General features: G+C 37.5%; 1 protein-coding gene across 1 annotated transcript in view; it reads left to right on the top strand.

The window, feature by feature from the left end:
* The window catches only part of LOC124170497 (mediator of RNA polymerase II transcription subunit 25-like), a 116,863-nt gene extending 93,045 nt beyond the window's left edge, over window positions 1-23,818 (top strand). Inside the window, exons 13-14 of the mRNA XM_046549255.1 lie at window positions 6,579-6,794; window positions 18,019-23,818. Of these exons, the coding sequence (XP_046405211.1) occupies window positions 6,579-6,794; window positions 18,019-18,201 (399 nt within the window). The 3' untranslated portion in view covers window positions 18,202-23,818. The remainder of the gene's footprint in view (window positions 1-6,578; window positions 6,795-18,018) is intronic.
* The last annotated feature ends 463 nt before the right edge of the window (window positions 23,819-24,281 follow it).

Genomic DNA, 24,281 nt, shown 5'->3' with positions numbered 1-24,281 from the left:
TCATGGTCAGAGTTAGAAGTGCGTCTTCATTACGAGTAGCCTGAAAAATAAGTTTTTGGTTAATAGAGCCCAATACATAAGATATTTAAGTTGTTTACTCAGGAAGGCTATTGTATACACGAAAAGATACTACTAAAAAAATCTGTTATTTTTTTCTTTTTGCCCTTCTCCATCGCCGCTTCCACCATGGTTCCTCACTTGTATAAATGGGAATGAAATTGGGGACCTAACTCGTTAACCAGATCAAAATATCTTAATGTTTAGAGTGCAGCGTGTACTTCCTTTTTATTTGGTGAAATTACTTCCTCACTTTCATCATCGTCGTCACTGCTATTCTGACTAGTCCCGGCCGCTGCTTCTTCCGACGTATGTACCGGCGTCCCATTGTCGCAAGCCCTGAGATCATCGTCATGGGCAATATAATCGTTTGATGTTGCGCACTGTGCTCTTCCTGCTTTTTCCAAGAATTTTTCAAAATCATCTTTTAAGCCTTTAATCTCCTCCGCGATTTTATCCGCTGCAGCTTTCTGAAGGTATAACGTAACGAATCAACTATAGCCGTGATATTATAGCAGTAGAATTACTAGTAGGCTAGTTGTATCAATTACCAACCTCGAGAACATCCTCATGATGCGCTATCAAAGGGAATCCGGCCGATTTCCAGCAATTTGCGATTGTAGTGGAGGAAATAAAGTACGTCTTTGAACCGTGTTCCTGCAATGAAAAATGACAATTTTACTAACTTGGCCATTTTAGCAAAGTTAACAAAATCGTTATTTCTCATCGCAGAAACACGGTTCAGAGACGTACTTGAATGCCTGATTGGCAGGAGTGCGATGCATACAATTATTTTTGATGATGGCATTGATTGATAGATTTTCAAAATGCAGTCAGAGCGGTCACTTTTGGGGAGAAAGGGTCGAAGAGAGGGGCCAGCAAGGGTGAGCCCTTAACGAAAGGGTCCCGGATTTGGGACCCTTCGAAGTGCTTCGGCGAAAAGTAGTAGAGTAGTCATCGAAGTACGTTCACAGCAGCCTGCCTTGCGAACGTACCAGGTACGTTCACAGCAGTGCAAAGAGTTAATTAGGAGTGTACGAAATACCCCGCGCGACCTTCCTTACATGTTAGTTTATTTTGAAAGTGGTATCGAAGGTTTTTCAGTAGCACCTAATTATATTCATTATTGTAAGGCCATGGAAGGTAGAAAAGCAACAACACGCAAATCGTACACGGCTCAGTTTAAGCTGGAAGCTATTCAGTTTGCAAAAGTTAATGGAAATCTTGCAGCAAGGAGAAAATTCAATGTAGATGAAGCTAGTGTGAGAGAGTTGCAAAAGAATGAGGAAGTTTTTAAGAAACTGCATGGTGAAAAACGAGCCATGCGCTTCAGAAATTGTTTCTGGCCAACACTTGAAAAAGAACTTTATGACTGGATTATTCGTGAACGATCACGAGGAATAAGAATCTCAACAACTAGAATTTTACTTCAAGCAAAGCAAATTGCACGAGAGAAAAATATAATTGACTTCAAAGCATATCCCTCTTGGGGATTCCAGTTCATGATGTGAAATAATTTAAGTGTTCGTGCCTCGACAAGCGTTTGTCAGAAACTACCGGTGGATTGGGAGGCCAAGGCGATGAAATTTATACAGTTTGTGAAAGAATGCATTTTTGAAGTAGAAGAAATGCGTGTAGGTAATATGGATGAGGTAAGTTTTGACCTTCCAACTGCAAGGACTGTGAATCTTAAAGTCGCAAAGGAAGTGTCCATTACTACGACAGGACACGAAAAGTCAAATTTTACAGTTGTATTGTGCATAACATCAGATGGTTCCAAGCTCTCTCCTATGGTGATATTTAAGAGGAAAACCATTCCAAAGGGGCATTTTTCAAAAGACCTTATTGTTGCCACAAATGAAAAAGGATGGATAAATAAAGAAATGATGAAGACCTGGTTGGATAATGTTTGGAAAAAACGTAAACATGCTTTCTTCAGCCCCAAATCTGTTTTAATTATGAATGCATGTCGAGCCCATTTAGTGCCAAAAGTAAAGAAATTGGTCAACAAATACTCCAAGGTTGTAATTATACCTGGTGGACTGACGAAGAAACTTCAACCCCTCGATTTAACGGTGAATAAATCCTTCAAATCAAAACTTTGAGCTAAGTGGGAGGAATGGATGATTGCAGGTCTCCATGAATATACAAACTCTGGGAAGATGAAGCGACCATCTTATGAGGAAATATGCAAATGGATATCGGAAAGCTGGAATTCTGTGACAGTGTCTTGCGTCCAAAGAGGTTTTCATAAATCATTTGGGGATTTGCGGGTTACAGAAGCGACAGACCCTGAAAACGGTGAAGCTACTGAGGAAAGCAAAGTTGCTGATCTTCCGGTGGAAATACTGCGAACTATGGATTCGTCCCAGTGTGACTCGGAAGATGAATTTTATGGTTTCGACTAAGATTTATGCTTGCAAGTTTTAATGCAATTCTTTTACTAATTACTGAAGTTTCCTTTTTTATGCTTTCCCCCTTTTTGTTATGCAGACAATGTTTTTTCACCACTGTAATGCTTTGCAATAATTAGTCTTATTTTGAAATTAATTATATAATTATATAAACATTTACAATATGTTGGTTATTATGAAATTGCCCTAGTAAGTCAGTATACCTTCTTCATCGTAACATTCACGATACATGACGGGAATCGTTTAGTCATTTGTTTCTGAGTTCAATATTCAATTAAACTAGATTTTCCGTTGTATATCATGCACTATTATTTTTACCATTTTTCTATATATTTTTGTATAGATAACACGCAGGTTATCTACCAAAAAATACGGTGATTTAATTTTGGATTGATTACATTTGTTGTTTCCGTTGCTCGAATGAGGCTATGGGTCTTGTGGACACTTCCTGTAACCCCATAGAAAAACATAAATAGCCAAATTGCGGGGATAGTTTGTTCTGATAAGACAGGACTGAAAACCGTGACCTTAGATTTGCAGCTGAAAAATCGACCTCAGCACAATGGAGGCTGGAAAACAATCCTTTGTCAAAGTAAAGCGTGATGAACAATAAAGACATCAAGTATATCAGTAAAAAATATTGTAAATTCAACAAAAAAAAGTTCTCCCGAGCTGGCAGACAAACACTCAGACCACCTTGTCACCTATATTCCCCTTCCTGAAAATAAATGGTCAAATTCATTCTTCACTCACTCCTCCGATTCCAACCTCCAATGGGTTTTTTCGTCCTCTCATTTTCTCCTCCCATAACCTCTCTTTTACCCTGCCCTTTCTATTCTTCTCCATCCTCTTGGCTTTCCCGTTTCTGTGGTTTTTCTCCCTCAGCATCATTCTTTATAGTTATGGCTCCACCCCTTCTTCAACTGTGCGTTTTCCTGAATCTCATTCACTCCGTCATGATCAGTAAACACAGATGTTTTTTAGGATAAGGAGTTTTGAATATACACTTCATATATCATAAGGCATTATCATTGAAAAAATTGGAAATGAAGACTGCTGAAGATACAACTATCCTATCAGAACGGAAAAAGTGTATACACCCAGTGAGAAATGGGTGGTGGAATCCACGTGGAACCCACGTGGAGATGTAACGTGGATACCACGTGTTTTTGGTCGTGGAATCAACGTGGAACCCACGTGGAAATTTGGTGGAAAAATTAAAACAGCAGTAGGTGCTGTCCTAAAACCATTAAAACCTCAACCACTCTATATCTAAACCTTCTATATATGTGTCTACGATTTTTCATGTGCTCTCATGGCTGCCTTCCCACGAATTATATAAAAATAGAATGTGCGATACATTTTCACATAACTAGCGTGGTTTCAGGATGATAAATGACGCAATATCACCAGAGAGTTAAGTTCCACAAATTAGAAATTCTGTTTAACATTTTATGCTAATCACCACAAATCCACTTGAAATCAACGTGGATTCCACGTGGGTCCAACCACTCAATATCCACCACCACCATATATCCACGAGTCAACGTGGATTCCACGTGGATTCCACCACCCATTTCTCACTGGGCAGGGCAGATTTTGAGTGGAAATGGGGTTGATTGTGGAGATTCCAAAGCAGAGAACTGGCTCCATGAATCATGGCAAATGGAGGGAGAAGATTTTTTGCCAATCATGGTTTGTTATCTCAAATCACTGGAATCGGCTAGGAACTAATCAAAAGATTAAACATCATTTTGAAAACAGTGGCATAAAAACATGCAATTAATATTGAAGTGTTTAAGCAATATTCTCTGGAGACAGCAATGTGCATGAAGTTATGCAAATGGTATTACATGCTAGCTTCTGTGCATAAAATACTACAGTGCAACCTCGATATAACGACACCCCACGGTGCACTAATAAACACTCGCTATAGCGAATTGTCGCTTTACCGGAGGTGGAGCAAATAATAGCCAATATACCTGTTGCGAACAGATATACAGGAACAGGAGTGGTGCGGCGACAGATAAACATCTATCCGATAAACGTAAGCATAAATCCAGACGAAAGGCGATGTTTTTTTGCATCACTAAATTTCCTTACTCAAATAACGACCAACTATTCAAACAATTTATAAGCGCCGCACTGAATAAAAATCATGCAAAGCATTGTTTCGTCAATCATTATATTAATCAAACGACAGTTTACCACATAAATTTGAGACTGAGCACTCCATTAACTTCGTTTCTAACAGATCGCTAGCAATTACAGAGGTTAAGGAGTCTTGAGGAAAGTCTTCCGGCGGTGAAACCCTCGCTATGGCGAGAGCCAACACCGAAAGGGTCTCGTAAAAACGAATTTTTTAAACACGCTTATAATAGGGTCAATCGACGGTGCATCGGCTATCTCTCGTAATATCGGGGGTGTCGCTATAGCCCGTACTCGCTTTAACGAGGTTCCACTGTAATTCATGAAAGTCAAAAAATTTGTGAGGCTCCATTACCCATTGAGGTTCTATCAGAAGGGCCACAAAGAGTCCCGAAATAAAGATATCGGGTGCTATAAGGAAAGGAACAACAGGAAAATTTCAAATGCTATGATCAGTGAAGACCTCATGAACATACTTTTAATACCTTCAGACACCTTGAATATCATCAAAACTACCCTAAAGAATCCTTACCCTCCAGAAATTATGAATCTTTTTTTGCCTTGGATAAATGACAATTTTGACTTCACTGACTCAGATAGTTAAACGTGTTACTAATTCAGGTTTACAAGAGTAAATTTCTTCCAATTTAAATGTCTGTAAGTGATTTTTTTCTGTCAATTGTAAATTTTAAGTTATTTTAACGTTGTTAAGTGATAAGTTTATACCCACTTATTTCTTGGATTATTAACAATGTTCTCCTAATATAAAAAATATTCTGCATGTATTTTCGCCTAATTTTTGAATGTATTTCAGACAGATTTTAAACTATATCTTAGAAGTATTATTTTCCTGCTGTTTCCATGGTTAATTTTAAATTTACTATTAAAAAAGAAGATACGAGAATAATTACTAAGTAACAGTGCCATAAGGAAGCTGCTGCTCTGTTAAATTAAGCCTGGTAAGAACCTCTCATTGAATATAATGGGGACTAATAACCATTGCCATTATCTCACTTTCAAAGTTGGAAAAATATGATTTAAACAATAACAAATGAAAGATGATTAAATTTTTGACATCTTAAGCATTCATTCGCATGTAGGGACAGTAAGTTCACCTCATAATTTATTTTTAAGCGATATAGTGAAAATCAGGGAATTCCCCCCTCCCCTTTTTGCCTCAGGCCACGAGGCCAATTTTAATCATTCAATAAAGTAAAGTAATTGATATTGAAGACATTTTCAAGAAATTTAGGGCTTCTGAGTACAATATAGGTGCCCAACATACTTGTGCCAGACCGGCCGTTCCAATCACTGTGGGCCGCAAAGCTAAATGCAGATGAAATTTTAATGCATTTACTGATCAATTACCAATTAATCCTCTGATATAATTGCATGAATAACTTGTGAATCTTGTCTTTTCATGTCATTGCAACTAACTATATCAGAAATTTCACAAATCTTCCTTAACAGCAAGGCTGAAGGTGAGTAAAAGAGGTAACTCTCTTCACTCACCTTTGGTGTGCATGGGTGTCTATGGTGAGAGTGTCACCTTTCTGACCGTGCTCAGCACAAATGCCTACCCAGGGACTAGTCTATGTGTGGCTGGCAAGGCCTCGCCCCAAACTTCAAAGATTGGGGTGACAACATAAACACCCAAACACCACTGATGCATATTACCAAATTAAGGTTTAGGTGCAGCTGAAAAACAATATTCTATCAAGTGACGTGCTTTAAATTTTCAATAGATTCTGACACTAGTTTGAAATATGTCTCTGCTGTTAGTTAGTCGGGAATATTATCCTTTTTTAATCCCTCACACAAGAACACTCCAGACATTGTAATAGAAACTCAAGGGTTGTTCCTATTTATACCATTCACAATATTGCATTCTGAATGCTAATATCTTTGTTTACTATGAAGCATTTTTGATTGGTGTATTTGTATCTTTAAATGGACTAGCAAGAGCAACAGAAACAACTACGAGTCCAGCTGCAGCAAATGCATCAACAACAACAGAGACAAATGGCTCCTCAAGTCATGAATAACCTTGGAGCCCAGTCTATGCAACAACAGCAGCAACAGCAACAACAGCAACAACAACAACAGCAACAGCAGCAAAGGCTTTTGCGGCCTGTCCTTTCTAACAATCCTGGACTGAGGCATTTACTCCAACAGGTCAGTGGCACTGCCATGAAATAACAGTCTGTCGTACTTTGATTTTCTGCATGTTTTCCCTTAAGACGAAAGGTGATTGCCCCGTTTAGCAATTTTCCCAATTTGAGTGATGAGTAAAATACTATTGGCATGAAACTTTCGCTAACATATAACAGTCACTGCATTCTTTCTGTCTAGCTTGTCTAAATTGACATAAATTGGAAATTGTAAGCTTTACATGCTGTAATTAATTGAATATATATTATTTAAGAAAAAACAGTCTCAACAGAAGAATTCTGGCCAAGTTACTAGTATAATGCGACTTTTAAAACCAAGGTATATGCAGTAGTAAAGTAATAGGTAAATCAAATAATAATAATGACAAAAACAGGACCCGTCAGAGGGTATCGCTAGTGGCGAGTTGGGGGAACTAGAATGACTCATCCGCTCACTGAGAGGAAGGGGAGGCTGCAAAAGTATGTGAGGGTTGGTACCATGGTGGTGATGGAGAGTGTTCTCTGGGGGTTTGGGAACTGTCTTCCAAGCAGTGAGGCAGTGGAGAGAATATGGATGAGGAGCAAGTAACAAGAGTGATTAACTTTTGAAGATCATGAACTTTTGCGAAGTCTTTTTTTTTTCTGGGCGGAAACATGCGAGCTAAGTGATTTGTGCAGTTTCAGTTTCGAGTCTGTCTCGTCTTGTTTGGGTTTAATACTTATAACACAGGCCTGAATTTTTATGGTTCTACCATGTTTTTCAAGTTCTGTTGATGGAGTATCATACATTTTCGTGTGCTGAATCCGAAAACTTGTCTTATTTTTACTAGATTGAGTCAGAACTTTTTTTAAATTCTCCATCTGTCAATTCCTAAACTTCTTATATGGAAGAAAATTGAAAATATAAGATGCACAATTATATATGTACTAACATGTAAAATGCAACGTAATGTGCACATTCCTACTTTTTCTAATTATTGCATGTAATCCTTATTACTTTCATCATTGGATACATCAGTGGAAATAATGTTCATACTAATATGCTTATTCATGATTATGCTGTTGTGGTGAAAATTTCTCATCGCTTTTTGAGTGCGGTCTGATATAGGAACTCGTGATTCATTGATAAATTGATAAATAGAAGTGATGTAACTATGATTAACAAAGTTAAATTACATATGTCCGAAATGAGTCATACTTGGACTAGTTCTTTTTTATATTTGGTGCACATTCCTATTCTTGAAATCATATGGAGGTAAAAGACTAACTGTGGAAAGTATTGGTAGTCACTGAAGAACACAGTATATATGTGACTCGTGCTATCAGTGTGTTTCAAAAATTGGAGACCAGGAAGGCAGGTCATGTGAAAAGAAGGGAGCTTGCAAGAAGGAAAGGGGGAGAAGCTATTTGAATGGAACAACTTCCTATTGTTCTCAAGTTACTTGAAACTTCTACTCGACTTAAGTGAAATTTTCTCTGGCTATAGAACTCTGGTCTCTATCCATTCCTACTCCTCAATCCACTTCTATTCTTAATTTTTCATAGAAAACTACTTCCATGCTTAAAGTGCTTTAAAAATACACCATTTTTGGTGTCATTTTCTTTTGAATTTTGCGCATAATACAAATATTACAATCCATTCAAAATACCTCATCATTTGCCAAAAGTCATCGTTAGACACTTTTAGGCTCAATTGGTGACTCATGACGCAGTCGGTCTCGTGAAAGTGGAAGTTTTGAAAAAGGTGGGCTGAAAAGGGTCAGTTGGCGAGAAAGGGGTAAGGGTAAAATATGTTTCTATTGTTCTCTAGTAACTTGATATTTTATTTCGAAGGATTTATGGTCTTTGTAATATGAACCCAGCACAAGCAATGATCTCGGGTGTCAGAGGCTTGCTGGGTGGTCAAGGAGAGGAGGGAGGGAATGGACTTAAGACTGATGGGTGGGGAATAGCATATTTTGGGAAATGTGGGACGTAGTTACTATTCTATGGCGCTGAGGTTCTCCCGATGGTAGTTCCATCTCTTGGCAAAGATTCACATTATGTGCCCGTAATGTTAAGCCTTAACAAGTTGATAGTTTTTTTATAACGTAAGGAATTTTTCGTGGCTGAACTGTTATTTAGCGGGTGAATATATTTTGCTGTACAGTAGATCAGAGAAATTGTTATTTTCAGGGAAATGTGGTCCATTTATAAAAAGTAGAGATGTGCGAATAGTCTCCGCGAATACTCGAATACCTCGAATACTAAAAAGTATTCGATATTCGAGGTCTCGAATAGTTATGCGAAAAGTACCACCTCGAATACTATGAATTTTGCGTCGTACACACGTCGTTGGTAGTTGACTCGGAAAAATGTACAGAACTCTAGTCTTTTAGTGCATGCAGCGCCGTTATAAGCAAGTTGACGAACTACATCAAATTCGCGGGTCAGAGCGGTGAAAAGAGGTCGACGTGGGGAACCTAAATTGATCCGGGTGAAAAAATCCGAAAATCCCCGGTTTCCCCCACCAGGAAACTCCAGTGCCGTGGGATAGTAACATCGGTGCATTTCCCACGATCTGCTATCCCCCTCCATTCAGCACTCGCCTCACCCACTCTGATGCTTTCATCTTCTCCGAAATCAAACAAAAGGTCCTCGCTCGGGCAGGGGTCGTATTACGAAGACCTTAGCTTCGAAAAAAATATCGAGTTACGAGAACAATGAAAACGTGTTTCACGCCCTCCCCCCTTTTCTCACCCACGGACCTTTTTCTGACTACCTGCTTTGAAGTTCCCCATTTCTGGAGGTCAACTGCCGCATGAGTCATCTACTAGCCCGAAAGGTGTCTAACAATGACTTTCGGCAATTATTATTACACCTTTATTGGATTGAAATATTAGTAATGTGCGCGTAATTTAAAAAAGAACAAGACCAAACGCGACGCATTTCTGACTTTATTTAAGCATTTTATGCAAGGAAATAAATGTCAAAATAGGACGGAGGCTTGGCATTCTGGCGAGACTCGATATAAGCAGCAGAGCTTCTCGGAAGTTGATGTGGTATTTTTTTCCGAAAACATATATCAAGTTACAATTTATGAGTGGTGCTATAAATCTTTATTGTTACAGTCCCAGACGAAGGGATACTTTCTCAGGATATTTGGTTTCTCCCTGATAGCAATTCCAATTCATCTCCATTCTTATCCCGTGAGAACTCCTAAAGATGGACTGAAAATAATTGAAGAAAATCCAGTGGAGAAGAGCTTGTATTTTACAAAATGCCTCATAGATTGTCAGCTAGCACTTGGCGGCAGGAGTGGGGTTAAAGCGATGCTAGTTGAATTAATTTTATGCCCAATTGTTTCCATAAAATTAAAATATTCCATTAATCAGCTAAATTCCTGTTCGAATCCTTTATAGGAAATCAAAATTACTCCCCAAAATCTTGTGTTGCCTGCTGCATAGGCAACCGAGTCAAACATTCCAGCATTCATCATTTAGTATTCGAGGTATTCGAAATTCGAGGTATTCGAATATTCGAGCGGTGATTTAATATTCGAATTCGATATTCGAGTTTGAGAAATCTGCTATTCGACCCATCTCTAATATAAAGTTAAGTCAGCTCTTTGGTGTGACTGCCACTGTATTAAGGCACTCAAATGCAGAACTTGGCACTCACTGCATTAACTCATTACTGGGACATTAATCTTTGTTTTCCCCTTCTTATTTCTTGAATATACAGTAGAACCTCACTTATGAAACTTTCAGCGGAAAACCAAAAAAAGTTTCATAAGTGAGGAAGTTTCATATGTGAGGTTTTTTGGTATTTAGAATGAAATCCTTTCCTATAGGGGCTGGTTTGTTTCCAGGATGCAATTACTCATTTGGAGGCAAGAAATTGAAGCCTAATGATCTTATTTTCTCAAAAGTTACACCCCAGATGATGTGTTACTTTAAGAGAAATATAATTTTACATTCCTGAACAACTTTACTGACGGTTGAACAACTAGCATTTCTAGTACTAAGCTGCAAGGCTATCACACTGGAGAGATTTCGGAATGATGACACTAAATGTTCTCAGAGAAGCCAATTTTTTAAAAAAGTTGACTCATTAAAAGCGGTTTTCAGGAAATTCATTTTACCACCTATAGGCAAGCCCCAGATTGGAGATTGAAGAAATTAAATACACCCATGTCCCGTATAGCGCAATTTCGATTAGCACAATTTCGATATAGCGCAAATACGTTCCTCGGGGAAACATTGCAACGCAGTGTAGCCTAATCAAAACTCTTAAACGCTCTCGTGATAAAACGTGAACTTGCGCTAAGTACAAACGAAATTGCTATCATTTTACGCATATTAATGTTATTGCTTGCCTCAAAGCCTCTTTTTTGTTAATATATATTAATCAAAATCTATTGCTGTGCAATGGCCAAAAGTATTACTCGTCATTGGGTCCAGATAGCTGGCTTACCGAAGTAATTTATCTCGTCTCCGTAACAGAATGATAATAAATAATTTAGATCGTTAATTAAGCGTGGGGCTAGTGGAAATGATTTTTTTTCAGCAATACGGTTTGAGACGTATTTTTGCCGTCATAGGTTATCGGGCGATTGACTTCCAGGTAGAGGGTCCACACCGTCTACGCTAAAGCCTTCTAGGTCATCGGTATTCACGGGGGAGAAATGGAGCGGTGGCCGAGTTGCGCATGAATAGCATCGACACGTGAAAGGGTCCGCTATAGAGTCTCAAACACAATGGCTTCGTTCCCTCCCCGCAGTCTTAGGCCTTCTGCGTCTCAGGAATACAGTTCAGCAGAAGAAGGTGATTTAGATAGAGCCATACAGAGTAAAAACCAAGAGAATATGGCAAAAAATAGGAATGCGTGTAGAAAAATCAAGAATTTATCAAGAAAAACCATAAACCTAGAAGAGGACTTGAGAGAGGTCAATTGCTTTGAAAATGGAGAGCGTCAAAGCGATATTGTGCGGAAGTTTAAACGTACGATGCCTTATCTTGAATTAAGACGAAGTTAAAACATCAGTGACCTCAGCCGCACCAACTTCAACCAAGCGGTCTACACATACGGAAAGTTCATAGAGAATCAGTACAAAAAGACGAGAGTGGTAATCGCTCCGAGACATTTCGTGAAAGCTCCGGTTGGTTCCAGCATTTAAACGGCAAGCAGGTATTTTCAGTGCGGCGATATCAGGTGCATATGCAAGTGTTGATAGCGCAGTCACCGCAACATTTTCTGATGAACTCCAAGCTGTGATTGAAAGTGGCTCCTCTCCCCCTCAACTAGATTTAGTGTTGACGAGAAGATATTCTTTTGGAAAAGAATGCAATCTCGTTCATTCATTTTCAGGGAAGGAAAACCTGGGTCAGGTTTCAAGGCATTTAAAGACTGTTTCACGTAGCTGCTAATGACTCGGAGGACTTCAAATTAAAATGATTTATCATTCATAAACTCCGCTAGCTATGAAATGGCATTCGAAGTAGCATTTTCCTGTCATTTCGATGGGCGACAAAAGGGCCTGGGTGACACAATAGTTGTTTTTAGACTAGTTTGAAAAATCGTCAACTTCCGGCAATGCATTACGAACCCCTGAGATAGCAGATGTTAGCCCACCCGCACGACAGGAGGGAATTTCAAAAGCACGTAAGAATTTTTTTTAAGGTGAATAAAAGTCTTCAAATGCGTGCATACTATCTTTAAAGATGTTTTAAACTATAAACATTTATATAAATAATGTTTTCTAAGGCTTTTTATGGGAATATAGATGTTTTAGAGGAAATTCAATACCCAACACCTATGCTACCAGGAACGCATCCCTATCTTCCCAATGTTAAAACGCTCTCGTATAACGCTAATTCGTATAGCGCAAAGACCCCGAGGACCGCATCCCTTGCGCTATACGAGACATGGGTGTACCTGAGGAAAGTCATCAAAATTAACCCCGTAATTATACCATTTTTCTGAACTGACGGCGGCTGACCTTGAGCGTGCTCGAAACCCACCCACTCTTCTAGCCAATCACAGAAGAGCGACAGGAGAAAGTGTGGAAGAGCCCGCAGTCTCTCTCCGAACTCCGAGCAGTGCACATCACTCTCCAGCTAGCTGTGTTGCCAAGCTGAATCTTTGGAGATCGCACAGCACTCGTTCGGCCACCCCCAAAAGTACCGTTATTCCCAAGGATGGCAACGCCGGTCGGCCGGATGGAGGGGAAAAGGGAAGGGGATGGAGGGGAATGGAGGGGTGGAAGGGGCAGCGCTTCTCATTGGCTAGTTTCTATTTTCCACCCAGCCGCCGTCAGTTCGGAAAAATGGTATACGGAGCAAAATTTCACTAATGCATCACGAAGGCTTCACACCCTACGGACCCGGGTTAATGGCAGAGGCAGAAAGTTTTCAGAGATGGCTCTATGCCTGCTTGAGAGTAGTGTGGACGGTGCAACACACTGTCCGGCAGATGGGACATTAAGCCCTGGTTAAGCGTATCGTTACAACCTGGCTAATTCCAACACAGGGTTTCTATACTCCCTCTCTTACCTCATGGCGCAAATGACCCCAGCTGTCAGTTTTCTCCCTCTAAATACCATGCCATAGATAATATGGAGCACCTGGCAGTGGCGTAATTATGGTTGAGGGATGAGGGGATGGATCCCTCTCCAAAGCCTCAGAGAAATTTTTAAAAATTTTAAACACAAGTCTAGCTTTGATAAACAGCAACTGCATCTACTTAAAGTTAAATTTTATGTGCCAAAATGATGTAGAACATATTTACAGGCATGCCATTTTTTTAAATTTTACGGGAATCCCCATTACCTCGGAGGGGTGGGGGGTGAAGCCGCCCCTCAGGTACTACCGTCACCCCCAAAGCATATTCCTAGTTACGCCACTGGAACCCCGGATATTTCGTGACTAAGTTCACTTTTCCGGTGCTTAGAAAACTTTTAAGTGAGTATTTGAAATAATCGCGCAACTGCTGTCAGTGATGAATGGACAAAAATAGATTAAGAGCCCGGAAAAATCTCCCCTCTCAATAATGTTTACGCACTAAAAAAGAATTTTCCCATGATATTTTAGTAATAATACATTGAATCTACCGGGTATAGCTTCTCTGCCAGCATTCTTCCGCGAATTCAGCGCCGGGAACTTAGACTCACAAGCCGTGTGACTCATCTTCACGTAATATTTTGCTTCCCCATATCTGAAAACAACACCAGACTGTTTTTTTACTTCGATATAATGGTTATAAGTCATTCCTGAGTCCAAAGGAACTGCCTTATCTCTTGCGCTTTGAATTTGACTTTAATGATTACGTTACTACTGACGACGCGAGTTATTCTCTGAGGGCATTCGTATTAACTCTCGTTCAGTTAAAAAATAAACGCTTGCCACCAGGCAGTCAAGGTCAAACTATATTTCATTTAAACCCGCAGATACAAGTTGGTTCAGTTTTGATCTGCGCGCCGCGTAAGCAACTTTCCTCCGGCTCAATTCGTCCCGCGGATGAGGGATTAGCCCACGAAATGAGTCCTCGCATGCTGTTTTTGCCATCATGTTGAATCACCAATAGCTTACATCTATACTACAAATACGATAATCTTTTTTGGATGACCTTGGAAGCCAAAATTTTGGTACGCGAGGATTTTTAACGGCTCATTTAGGTGTTATTTCGCTGGGCATCGGGAAGCATAACCTTGGAAAATTCTAGACAATCTTCCGTTAGAGATAGATATTCCGGATTAACGATCATCTACTGCAGTTAAAATTAATATCTAATAAACAGCATCGCTTATAATTAAAACTTATTATTCTTCATTGACATATCTATGTAATGAGCGCATACTACCCCCGCTCCTGTGACTAAAATCGGCGCGCCTACCACAATCTTCTCGTAAATCAGTACTCTGACAAGTCATACAAGTGAGGTATTTTATCACATTGGACTGGAAAAATACGTTTCATAACCGAGGTCGTCGTATAGGTGAAGAGTTTCATAACAGAGGTTGGAAATACATAGGTTCATATGGGGTTATTCACCGGACCAAAAAAAATCTGCATATAAGTGAGGTCATCGTATAACTGAGGGTCGTATAACCGAGGTTCTACTGTAAATTCATAATCATCGGACACCGATTATAAACTAATGAACCACCCTGCATGAATGAATGATGTGGATACTTTAACGCTGTCACCAAAAAATGTGCCCAAATGCACAGATGAATGGTGCAGCTGATGTGTAGGTCTACAGTTTAATGCACATCCTTAATATTTATTGCTCACCCTGGCATATATTGCGAGAGATTGCTCTTCTTAATTATTTTCTGTTTAGGCAAGTTCACATGGGAGTGAAATGCACAGAAGGCAGGCAAGCATTTATTCAATTACACTGTAGTGGATGGCCAATGTGTGGCTAGAGGGAGGAGTTAATGCCTGTCACTTGTATATAATAAGTTGGCACTTGACAGTGAAACAGTTTCACCAATCAGTGAAAGCCTTTCATGTCAGTTGGGCAAGGTGGGTAAAGGCACTGTTTGAAGCAAATATGGCAGCTTTGTTTACATCAGGTGATAGTGTCAGCATTACGTAGTTTATCTTACTTTATAGAGAAAACAATTATGTTAAGTCAAAATGCAGCAATTTTACCTTTACTATTGTATATACAAAGAAACATCTTTGCATTCTTACTCAATCTTTGTACGGTTGATTAAACGTTGTGATGTATTTATGTGTAGGTAATGCAGGCAACTGCATTTCAGTGTACATTACTGATTAATTCAATGTATACTTCCCTTATTTCACTTTATCATTGCATGTCAATGATAAAGTATAAACACCAGAAATTTCCCTTTTGCCAGATTTTCTCCTTTGTGTTGCAATAACTGATTATGTAAACAGTTATATAATACTTCAATTAATCAGTGGTTCAATAACATGCCATCTTAAGTATCAAAGAAACTATGATGATAGTACGCTTCTACAGTCCGGCTGCTGAGAGTTGTCTGCCGACAGGCAGAAGGGGGTTCAGGGAAGGGGCAAGATTGCCAGGTAAGAAAGGGAACCGCCCATTGCATTTGCGATTTTCGCGTATCACTAATGATGGTGATGCTATATGGATTATGAGACTACCTTGGAACTCTATTATGCCCCTGTCATAATATCTTTTCAAAGCAGATAACAGCTCTTTTTCTCTCAGCGATAAAGGTTAAACATATACAGTAAAACTTCGATTTTACGCACTTTGATTTTACATCAAGTCTCGTTTTTACGCAGCGGCACTCAAGTCCGGCCGGAAAGCATAGGGAATTGCAATGGTGAAACTTCGATTTTACATCTTTTCTTGATTTTACGCTGTTTTTTGATTTTGCGCAGCATTACCTCAGCCCCAAAGAGGCTGCTAATCTTGATTTTACGCAGTTGAAATGACGTCGCGCTGTTGAGCGTGAAATTAAAAACATCGCGAATCTAATTATTGCTTCCCCCTGCGCCCTCTAAGTAATATTTCAGGCTCCTTTACGAACGCGATCATCGCTCTTAGTTCAAATTTGCCGTAGAAGGATATCGAAACCTAAAACTTACGGCAATCGCCGTGTATGTGTAACTACTTTTGATTAAGACAGATGATCGCCGGAGATATTAACATTATCACCTTTCGTTTATTATTCGACTTATTGATCGACGCTGTTTATAACATATTTATTGTAATTACAGTAGATGGTCGTTAATCCGGAATTATGAACTACGGAATACCTATCCCAAACGGAGGGTTTTCTAGAATTTTGCTAACGCTATGTTTTCCGTCGCCCCAGCGAAATATAACGGCGAAATGAGCCGTTAAAAATCCTCCCGTGCCAAAATTTTGGCTTCCAAGGTGATCCAAAAAAGATAGTCGTACTTCTAGTATGGACGTAAGTCGATGGTGATTCAACACGATGGTAAAAGCAGCATGCGTTGTCTCTTTCCGCGGGCTAACCCCACATCTGCGGGACGAATGGAGGCGAGGGAAAGTTGCTTGCGCGGCGCACGTATCAGAACTGACTCAACTTGTATCTCATTGTCAGTGGGTTTTAATGAAATATGATTGGAACTTGAATAGCTATTAGTTTAACTCCGCTAGGTGGCAAGCGTTTATTTTTTAACGGAACGGGAGTAAATGCCTTCAGAGAATGACTCGCGTCGTCAATCGTCATGCAATCATTGAAGTCAAATTCAAGACGTGAGTGGTAAGGCAGTCCATTTAAACTCAGGAATGGTTTAGCACCATCAAATCGAAATACAAAAAGTGTCCGGTGTTGTTATCAGATATGGGGAAGCAAAATATTACGTGAAGCTGAGTCACACGGCTTGTGAGTCGAAGGTCCCTGCGCTGAATTCGCGGAAGAATGCCGACAGAAGCTATTCCCGGAAGAGTCAATCTACTAATGCTAAAATTTCATGGGGAAATGCTTTTTTAATGCGTATAAATTATAAAGAAGGAAAATTGTTCCGGACTATTAATACTTTTTTTTATTCATCACTGGCGGCATGACGGTAGATGCGCCGTTATTTAAATAGCTAACTTTAAAAAAGAGATCAAAACACCGGAAAAATCTGAATTTCCGAATATCCCGGGTCCTGCGTGCTTACCTATGGTATGCTATTTTAAGCCTTCTAAAGATAATGAGCTAGTGTTATCCTGAAAAGTATACTCCTCCTCAATGCCAAATCTTGATTTTACACACTTTGATTTTACACAGTGCCCATATTTCGGTCCCTCCAACTGCGTAAAATCAAAGTTTTACTGTATGTACGGCTATGCTGTTACATACTTAATGCTATTTCACTTCATGTTAAAATTCTGGCTTAAAATGAATGCATATTGTTGTTAACTGATGTATTGAGTTGTTAAAGGGTGAAGAAAACGTATTATATGGGGAATTGTTCGCTTCTTGGAAAAAAATTGTCTCAACCATTACATAGCCTGATAATTTGGACATTTTGAATGCTTTTAAAAAGTTGCACTTATTTTTAAATAGTATAATAATCTCTCTAAATATGAATTCAAATCTTTATTAATGGAATGTAGGGAAAGTTGTTTGCATGAAATTAGCTAAAGACAATTTATTTGACACTTAAAGTAATGTTGAATTTTTGCAACCCGTACTGGTTATAGGTTAACATTGTCTAGCTTAGTGATATGGTAGATTCAAAATTTCTGCTCATATTTTTTGCATTCTTGTGTAGCACTTACAAATGAAAATTAAATTTTCATTTTTCCAGCAACCTCAGTATCGTCAGGTGCTGTCCATGCAAAATATGGGAGGTGGGCCCAGATCGCAAATGGGAGGTGGTGGGGCAGGTAACAGTGGTGGGAACACCACTGGTAACCAGCCACAGATCCAAACCCAAGGACCAGGACCCCAGCAGTTTGATGATGTTCCAACTTTTGATTTCTTAAACTAATATAAATTTACGAGGCAGTCAAGACCCCAGAGAAAAATATGTAACTTAAATTTTTTTTCTGGGTCTGGTTGTTTGCCTTAGATATGTTTTAGTATTGCAACCATTTTTCATTGATAGATGTTGTACATAATTCTATTTCCAGCACCATTAAATGCCACAGTACTTCTATGATACATATCTCTGATTAACTCCATATGCTGTGAAGTGAAATTATCAACTGTTAATTTATTTATTGTATAAATATTTTTATGCTATTCTGTCGACAGCAAATAAGATTTGAAAGAGTATCCATAATGGTGTGATACTCTTGAAATGTTTGGTTGGTCATAACAGTGAAGGTTCTGATATTGCTATCCCAAAATAATGCTTAATATCATTGCATGTCACAAATACTAAAGTCCTCAAAATTTATTTGGAATGGAATTAAAATGATATAAACTCTTGAAAAAAATGTCAAGAGAGCTCTTATGCTATTTAATATTATTTGATATGTGCTGGAATCAGAATTTTTGAGAAACATAAAAACATACTTAGCTTGATTGCTTAATGATGAGGTTGTTAGATCTTGTGATGTTTTTCCAACATAAATTCCCAATCATTTTTAACGTACTACTGCGATTGGTTTTCATATTCCAAGTAACTTTTAAATGAAATACCTTTCTAAATCATGTAATTTTTTAATGTGTCCTTTGAGGTCTTGGGGAATATCAATTCCTTGGTAGCCATGTAAATAATAGCTAAATGACTATACTTGTCACTAAAGAATTTTGAATGATATTGCTTCCTAGGACATAAAAAATTTCAATCATTTGTATGAAATCAGTGTAATTTATTGATGTCATTTGTTAATTATTGAGTTTTTGTTCCATGACACCAATTAAAATCGACTATGTCCATTGTTAAATAACACCAAGTCACATACTAGGTCAGTATGGAAGAAAGTTCATTGTAAAATATGCCTTATCAGGAGACGACAATCAGTTATTCATATTTCTTATTTTTTTATGTAACAGGATTGTTGATGTTTGAGAAAAAATGTTCTTGGCGGTATTTTTTCAGTATGATTGTTGAAATACCTAAAAATATGTCATTTACAAGAGCCGTGTAAAGATTTTTGGTATCTTTATGTGGCAGTGATGAACAGACACTGTTACACCTTTTGGTCTTCAGATAGGAAAAGTCAGTGTTTTCCAGCAGTTCGATTTCTGTTTATTATTTGTTTATACTTTTGAAGTTTTTAGGATCCTATACTTATTTTTTAGTAAATTTTGTTGCTATTTTTAATCATGTGTGTTGGAAATCGCCTCTGGAAGTTGCTTTTTGCCTTCTGCTGGCATAGATTACTTTATGATTGTCCTGAATATTGTTTCCTGTGACCATATACTTTATTTTATTATGGGTATTTACAATTAAAGCTCAGTGTTTATTCACTTAAATCAATTATTTAATGGTATGTGCTTACAATTTTTTGTTAAGTACCGTGGAGATAACTGTCATTTTATCACTTCATTCCTTTAAATTTCAATGAGTTTTAGGTTTAAATAATATTAGTTATAGGCATATAATCAGATATATCACTTTATTTGGCATTTCATTGGAAATTTATGCATTAATTTCAGTTTTTCCATGTGGAAGTGTTAAAATATGATAATTAAGAGCCTGTTCACCTCATAATGTCTTGTCTTGTAACTTGCGAGAGATGGTCTTTTTGTCTCACTCCTTACATTCCAAGTTATAATTTTGGATCATAGAAAATGTGAAAGCAATAAAATGTTAGTCGAATTTCGCTGCAATAGCCTGCTGAAATTAGAGATAGTTACTAAATGTAATGCTGATAAATTTTTCTTGAATGTGTGTTTTCTCATCCATGTAAAGTAGCAAATAACAATGCTACTAATAACTGCAATGGAGTTGGTAAATTTCAGCATTAATTTTGCTGTCTATGATTGTTACTTATTTATAAATAGGGTATATAACAACCATATGGTCATAACATGTACTCATCCCTCACTTATCTATCTCAGTAGAGGAAGATCAAAGTATGCATGCATAGCTTATTTTTTATATGGTCATACTCAATCAATGCAAGCCTCCAATAAATCCTTGCTTTATCCTTTCCATCTTGGTGTCTTTCTTAATCCTTTCCTTCTGCTCGCAGCCACAAAGCACCTTCGCAAGTTGCATTCTCAGTTCAGTTCCCTCATGCCTTTCTTGCACCCTCCCTGTGCTGTTTATTCTAATTGATGGAAGCCTTAGTTTAAGGATACAATACGCATGTCAGTCAACGAAAATTTACTTTTGATTTGTAGATGTGTCTATTATTTGCTCTGAAGTGTGTGAATGCTATTGACTAGTGCCTTTATTCTCTCTGTTGCCTTAACTCCCCTTTGTCTTCATCAGTGCCTTCATGTACTTTGTTGCCTTAATATTCATGGGTCCTCCATTAGTAAAATTAAGGTCATCTAACCTCAGGCACTGCATATTTCACTTCATTATTGCTTCTCCATTTGCCATAATTAATATTTGTGATCTTATACGTTCACCTTGGAATTTCCAGCATTTCAATGCCATTAAGATATGATAAAACTGTCAGTCACATGATGTCAATGACTCTGACAAACAATAAGCGCTGACTACTGTCTCTGAGATGAGTTGCATAACTTACTTGTGCAAACACTAAAAATGAACTTCTGCATGGGAGCATTGACTATGAGAATTAGATAATAATCATTGCTTGAATGCATGTGCATGAATATTGTCATTGATTTTTGAAAACCATCATGAAATTTGAGGACACCTTTAAACTTTATGCATTCATTAATGTGCTAAGGCATTGCATTTGGATAGATGCTAATATTTAATTAGAAGCTTTTACCTCTCATGTATAGTAGTTAGTTATCAATCGGTATTGCTTATGCTTTTGGTGAACTCAGCAATGTCTCAGATTTGTGAAGATAAGTTAGGTAGGGTTTGTAAGAGGAAGACTCCACCCATTGTGCATTCATTTTATTTTTGTCATCGTTTACTGATAGTGGTAGCAAGAGTTGGCATTGGATATAACATTATGGTGCATGAAGCAAAGTCGCTGGTTTAATTCAATGAGCATTTGTGAAGGAAATTATTATTTTTCACGGCCTATATTCTATTTAGGATATATGCTGTAATGCATTAGGTATATGATATAACATGCAGGCTTTTTAAAGTCATTTTCATTCATCTTATAGTTTTCGATTCCTCTTATTCTTGCCAGTGACATGTATTCAAAAAAATCTAGGAGCATGATTATTTTCTGATTTTTTGATAAATCTTATTGAATAAATGGCAGTATGATGTAATTAGCCACTTACAATTGACTCCCTTAATTAAAATCATGCTAAAATTGAAAATAGATAAATTATATTATCCATATTGTAGCAACGGTCCAAATGAAGATTTACATTGGATATCATGGTCCCAGAATTTTCAGTGCTGAACTTAAATGGAATATCCATAATTTGGCTGAATTAAAGTTGATTAACTATAGGAATTCTATTGATTTTCTAAAGATATTTCCCATCCCGGTGAAATCAATTCAGTAGGTTATGATAATGAAGTAGAGCTTGTATACGGTTTTCTACAAAAATATGAAATCATTTTTTTTTATAACTACCATTATGTAAAACCAAATAAGTCCAAAGCCTCTTGAGTACTTGGCTATTTTGAGTACTTAAATGCTGACTACTACATATTTAGGTATAGAGACTGGTTTGAATGTTTTCCTTCCACCAAATAAAATGTGACTGTTGATCATAGAAATGTACTTGTATCCCTCAGTGTACCTTTTGTATTTAGTATTTGTAACTCTTTGCTGAAATTTGTTAGATCAAATTGATTCATGATGGTTTTATTTTTTATGCATGTATAAATTATTTAGGAATTCATTCATTATCATCCAAAGTTAGCCATGTGGAGATTGGTTTGACACAGCTATTACCTCAAATCTTCTATCTGCTAATCTTTAACCCTTACATAAGTGATCTGTTTTACGTTCTTTATCACATGCTCCATATATCTTATAATATGCTTTCCTTTACTGTTCTATCCATCTACTTGCCCTTAAACGATTGCTTTCATAAGACCATCAAGACTCATGTTGCTGATTAAGTTGTCTCATCTTCTTTTCAGGGTTGACCAAATTCCTCTCCCACACATCTTAAGAAATCCTCATTGCTCACACTATCTATCCATTTCATATTCATCATTCTTCTCCAGCTCTGAATTGAATGCTTCCAACCTTGACTTCATTGCTGCTGCCATTTTCCATGCCTCACTGCCATAAAAAAAACATGCTTGGATACCCAAGTAGCAAACCTCTTTCACCTGAAGTCTTTGTTTTCCTAATTTAACATTGTCATTATCATTATTAGCCTATTTTTTGGCTTATATGGAGCCGTAGTTCTCTGCTTTTCTAATGGCATTATCTTCACAGCCCTCTATCTCTGCTCTGACTGCAACGTTATTAGCAAATCACAAATTTTTCACTGTGGGTACTAGGGATGGACGGATCCAGGATTTTTTTCAGACCGGGATCGGATATTTGATTTCATGTGTTGAATCTTCAGATATTTTTGGTGCCAAATGCATTTTAAATAGCATGCTATAAAATGAAGTAATTATTCAAGTTCCTTTTGGGTACCTACAATCAAATGAATGGTGTTTAAAACGCCATACACATTTTACTATTTTAACTGATTAAAAATCATTTTTATAAACTTCCAATTTATTTTTTTTAATTCTAATATCTTTACATGCTCAGGATCTAAAGTGTTACGCTTGCATTTAGAAATGAAAATAGGTTTCAATTGGATCCAGATCCGATGTCTTCAGCAAATTTGGATCCAAAGTATTCGGTGAAGGGCAATATTCGCGGACATTTGGATTTGATATATCCGATCCAACCATCCCTAGTGGATATTCTTTCCCTCCTCTTATTCTTTGATATCAGTGATGGAGGTAATGCAGTATCACTTAATGAAAATATTGAAATTTGAAGGGGCTAAAGTACATCTTGTCTAACTCCATTCCTCCTTCTTGCTTCTTCGAAGCTGGATCCAAATTTAATCACAACAATTTGGATATTATGTAAATTATGGATTATTTTCCTCCCATTGTGGAACTCTTCAATTTCTTTCAAGCATTGGATTCTAATTCACGTTATTGAATCCCTTCCCTGTGTATACAGATACAATTGATGTTGGTTTGCTCTTTTTTCTACAAGGTGTTTAAGGGCCAGTATTGCTACACTGTTTTTCCTTAATCTGAATTGGTTCATCCAGAAGATCCCCTGCTTTGTGTAGTATTAGCCTATCATTACACTTGTCAATATCTTTTATGCATGTACAGTCGGTCTTATGTTCTTTAAAGCTTCACACTTCTCTGCTAATTTCTGTTGGGAATAGGAATGATGTTCTTTTCATTGTCCCTTTAGTGCAGTAAAAATGTATTTATGCCTGGATAGTGTTGTAGTTTTTATTACTTTCTGTCCTTGTTTTATGGGTCACTGAATCTGAATATGAGGTTTGTTTACAAAATTCTATCTTGCAATATTGCAAATAAATGACACTATATTGCAGAATTATTGCTTTTTGTTTTATTTTATTGTGTTTTGCTTTATTAATTTTTTACAGATGGCTTCTATGTTTATAATTTAAGAACAGAATTTCATCCCAATTTTATCTAGAAGAGTATTTTCTCCGACAATCCATTTGCGTTTTAGTGATATTTGAATTACATATATTTTTTGTACGTCTACACACAAACCCTTCTTCTCTGTAGTTAATGAAGTAAGTATACCATGGCTGTATTTTTAGTATTGGTTGTATTTGTAATAACTTATTCTGATTTATTCTTCAATGCTGAATCCAAATATGATCTTCATTTCCTTTCATCACCCAAATATGTAGTTTGCAAACCATACATTTAAAAGTTTTGAAAAGTAAAATTAACTTGATAAATTATGCAACCTAATTAAGTACATATTCAAATCATATTTTCTACTGTAATGCTAAATACTTCATTCAGCTCATGCCCTCATTTCGCTA

Source organism: Ischnura elegans, chromosome X (genome assembly GCF_921293095.1).
Source record: "Ischnura elegans chromosome X, ioIscEleg1.1, whole genome shotgun sequence".
NCBI classification, from domain to species: Eukaryota; Metazoa; Arthropoda; class Insecta; order Odonata; family Coenagrionidae; genus Ischnura; species Ischnura elegans.
The sequence above is the reverse complement of the archived record's forward strand: the minus strand, read 5'-3'. Positions and strand labels throughout refer to the sequence as shown.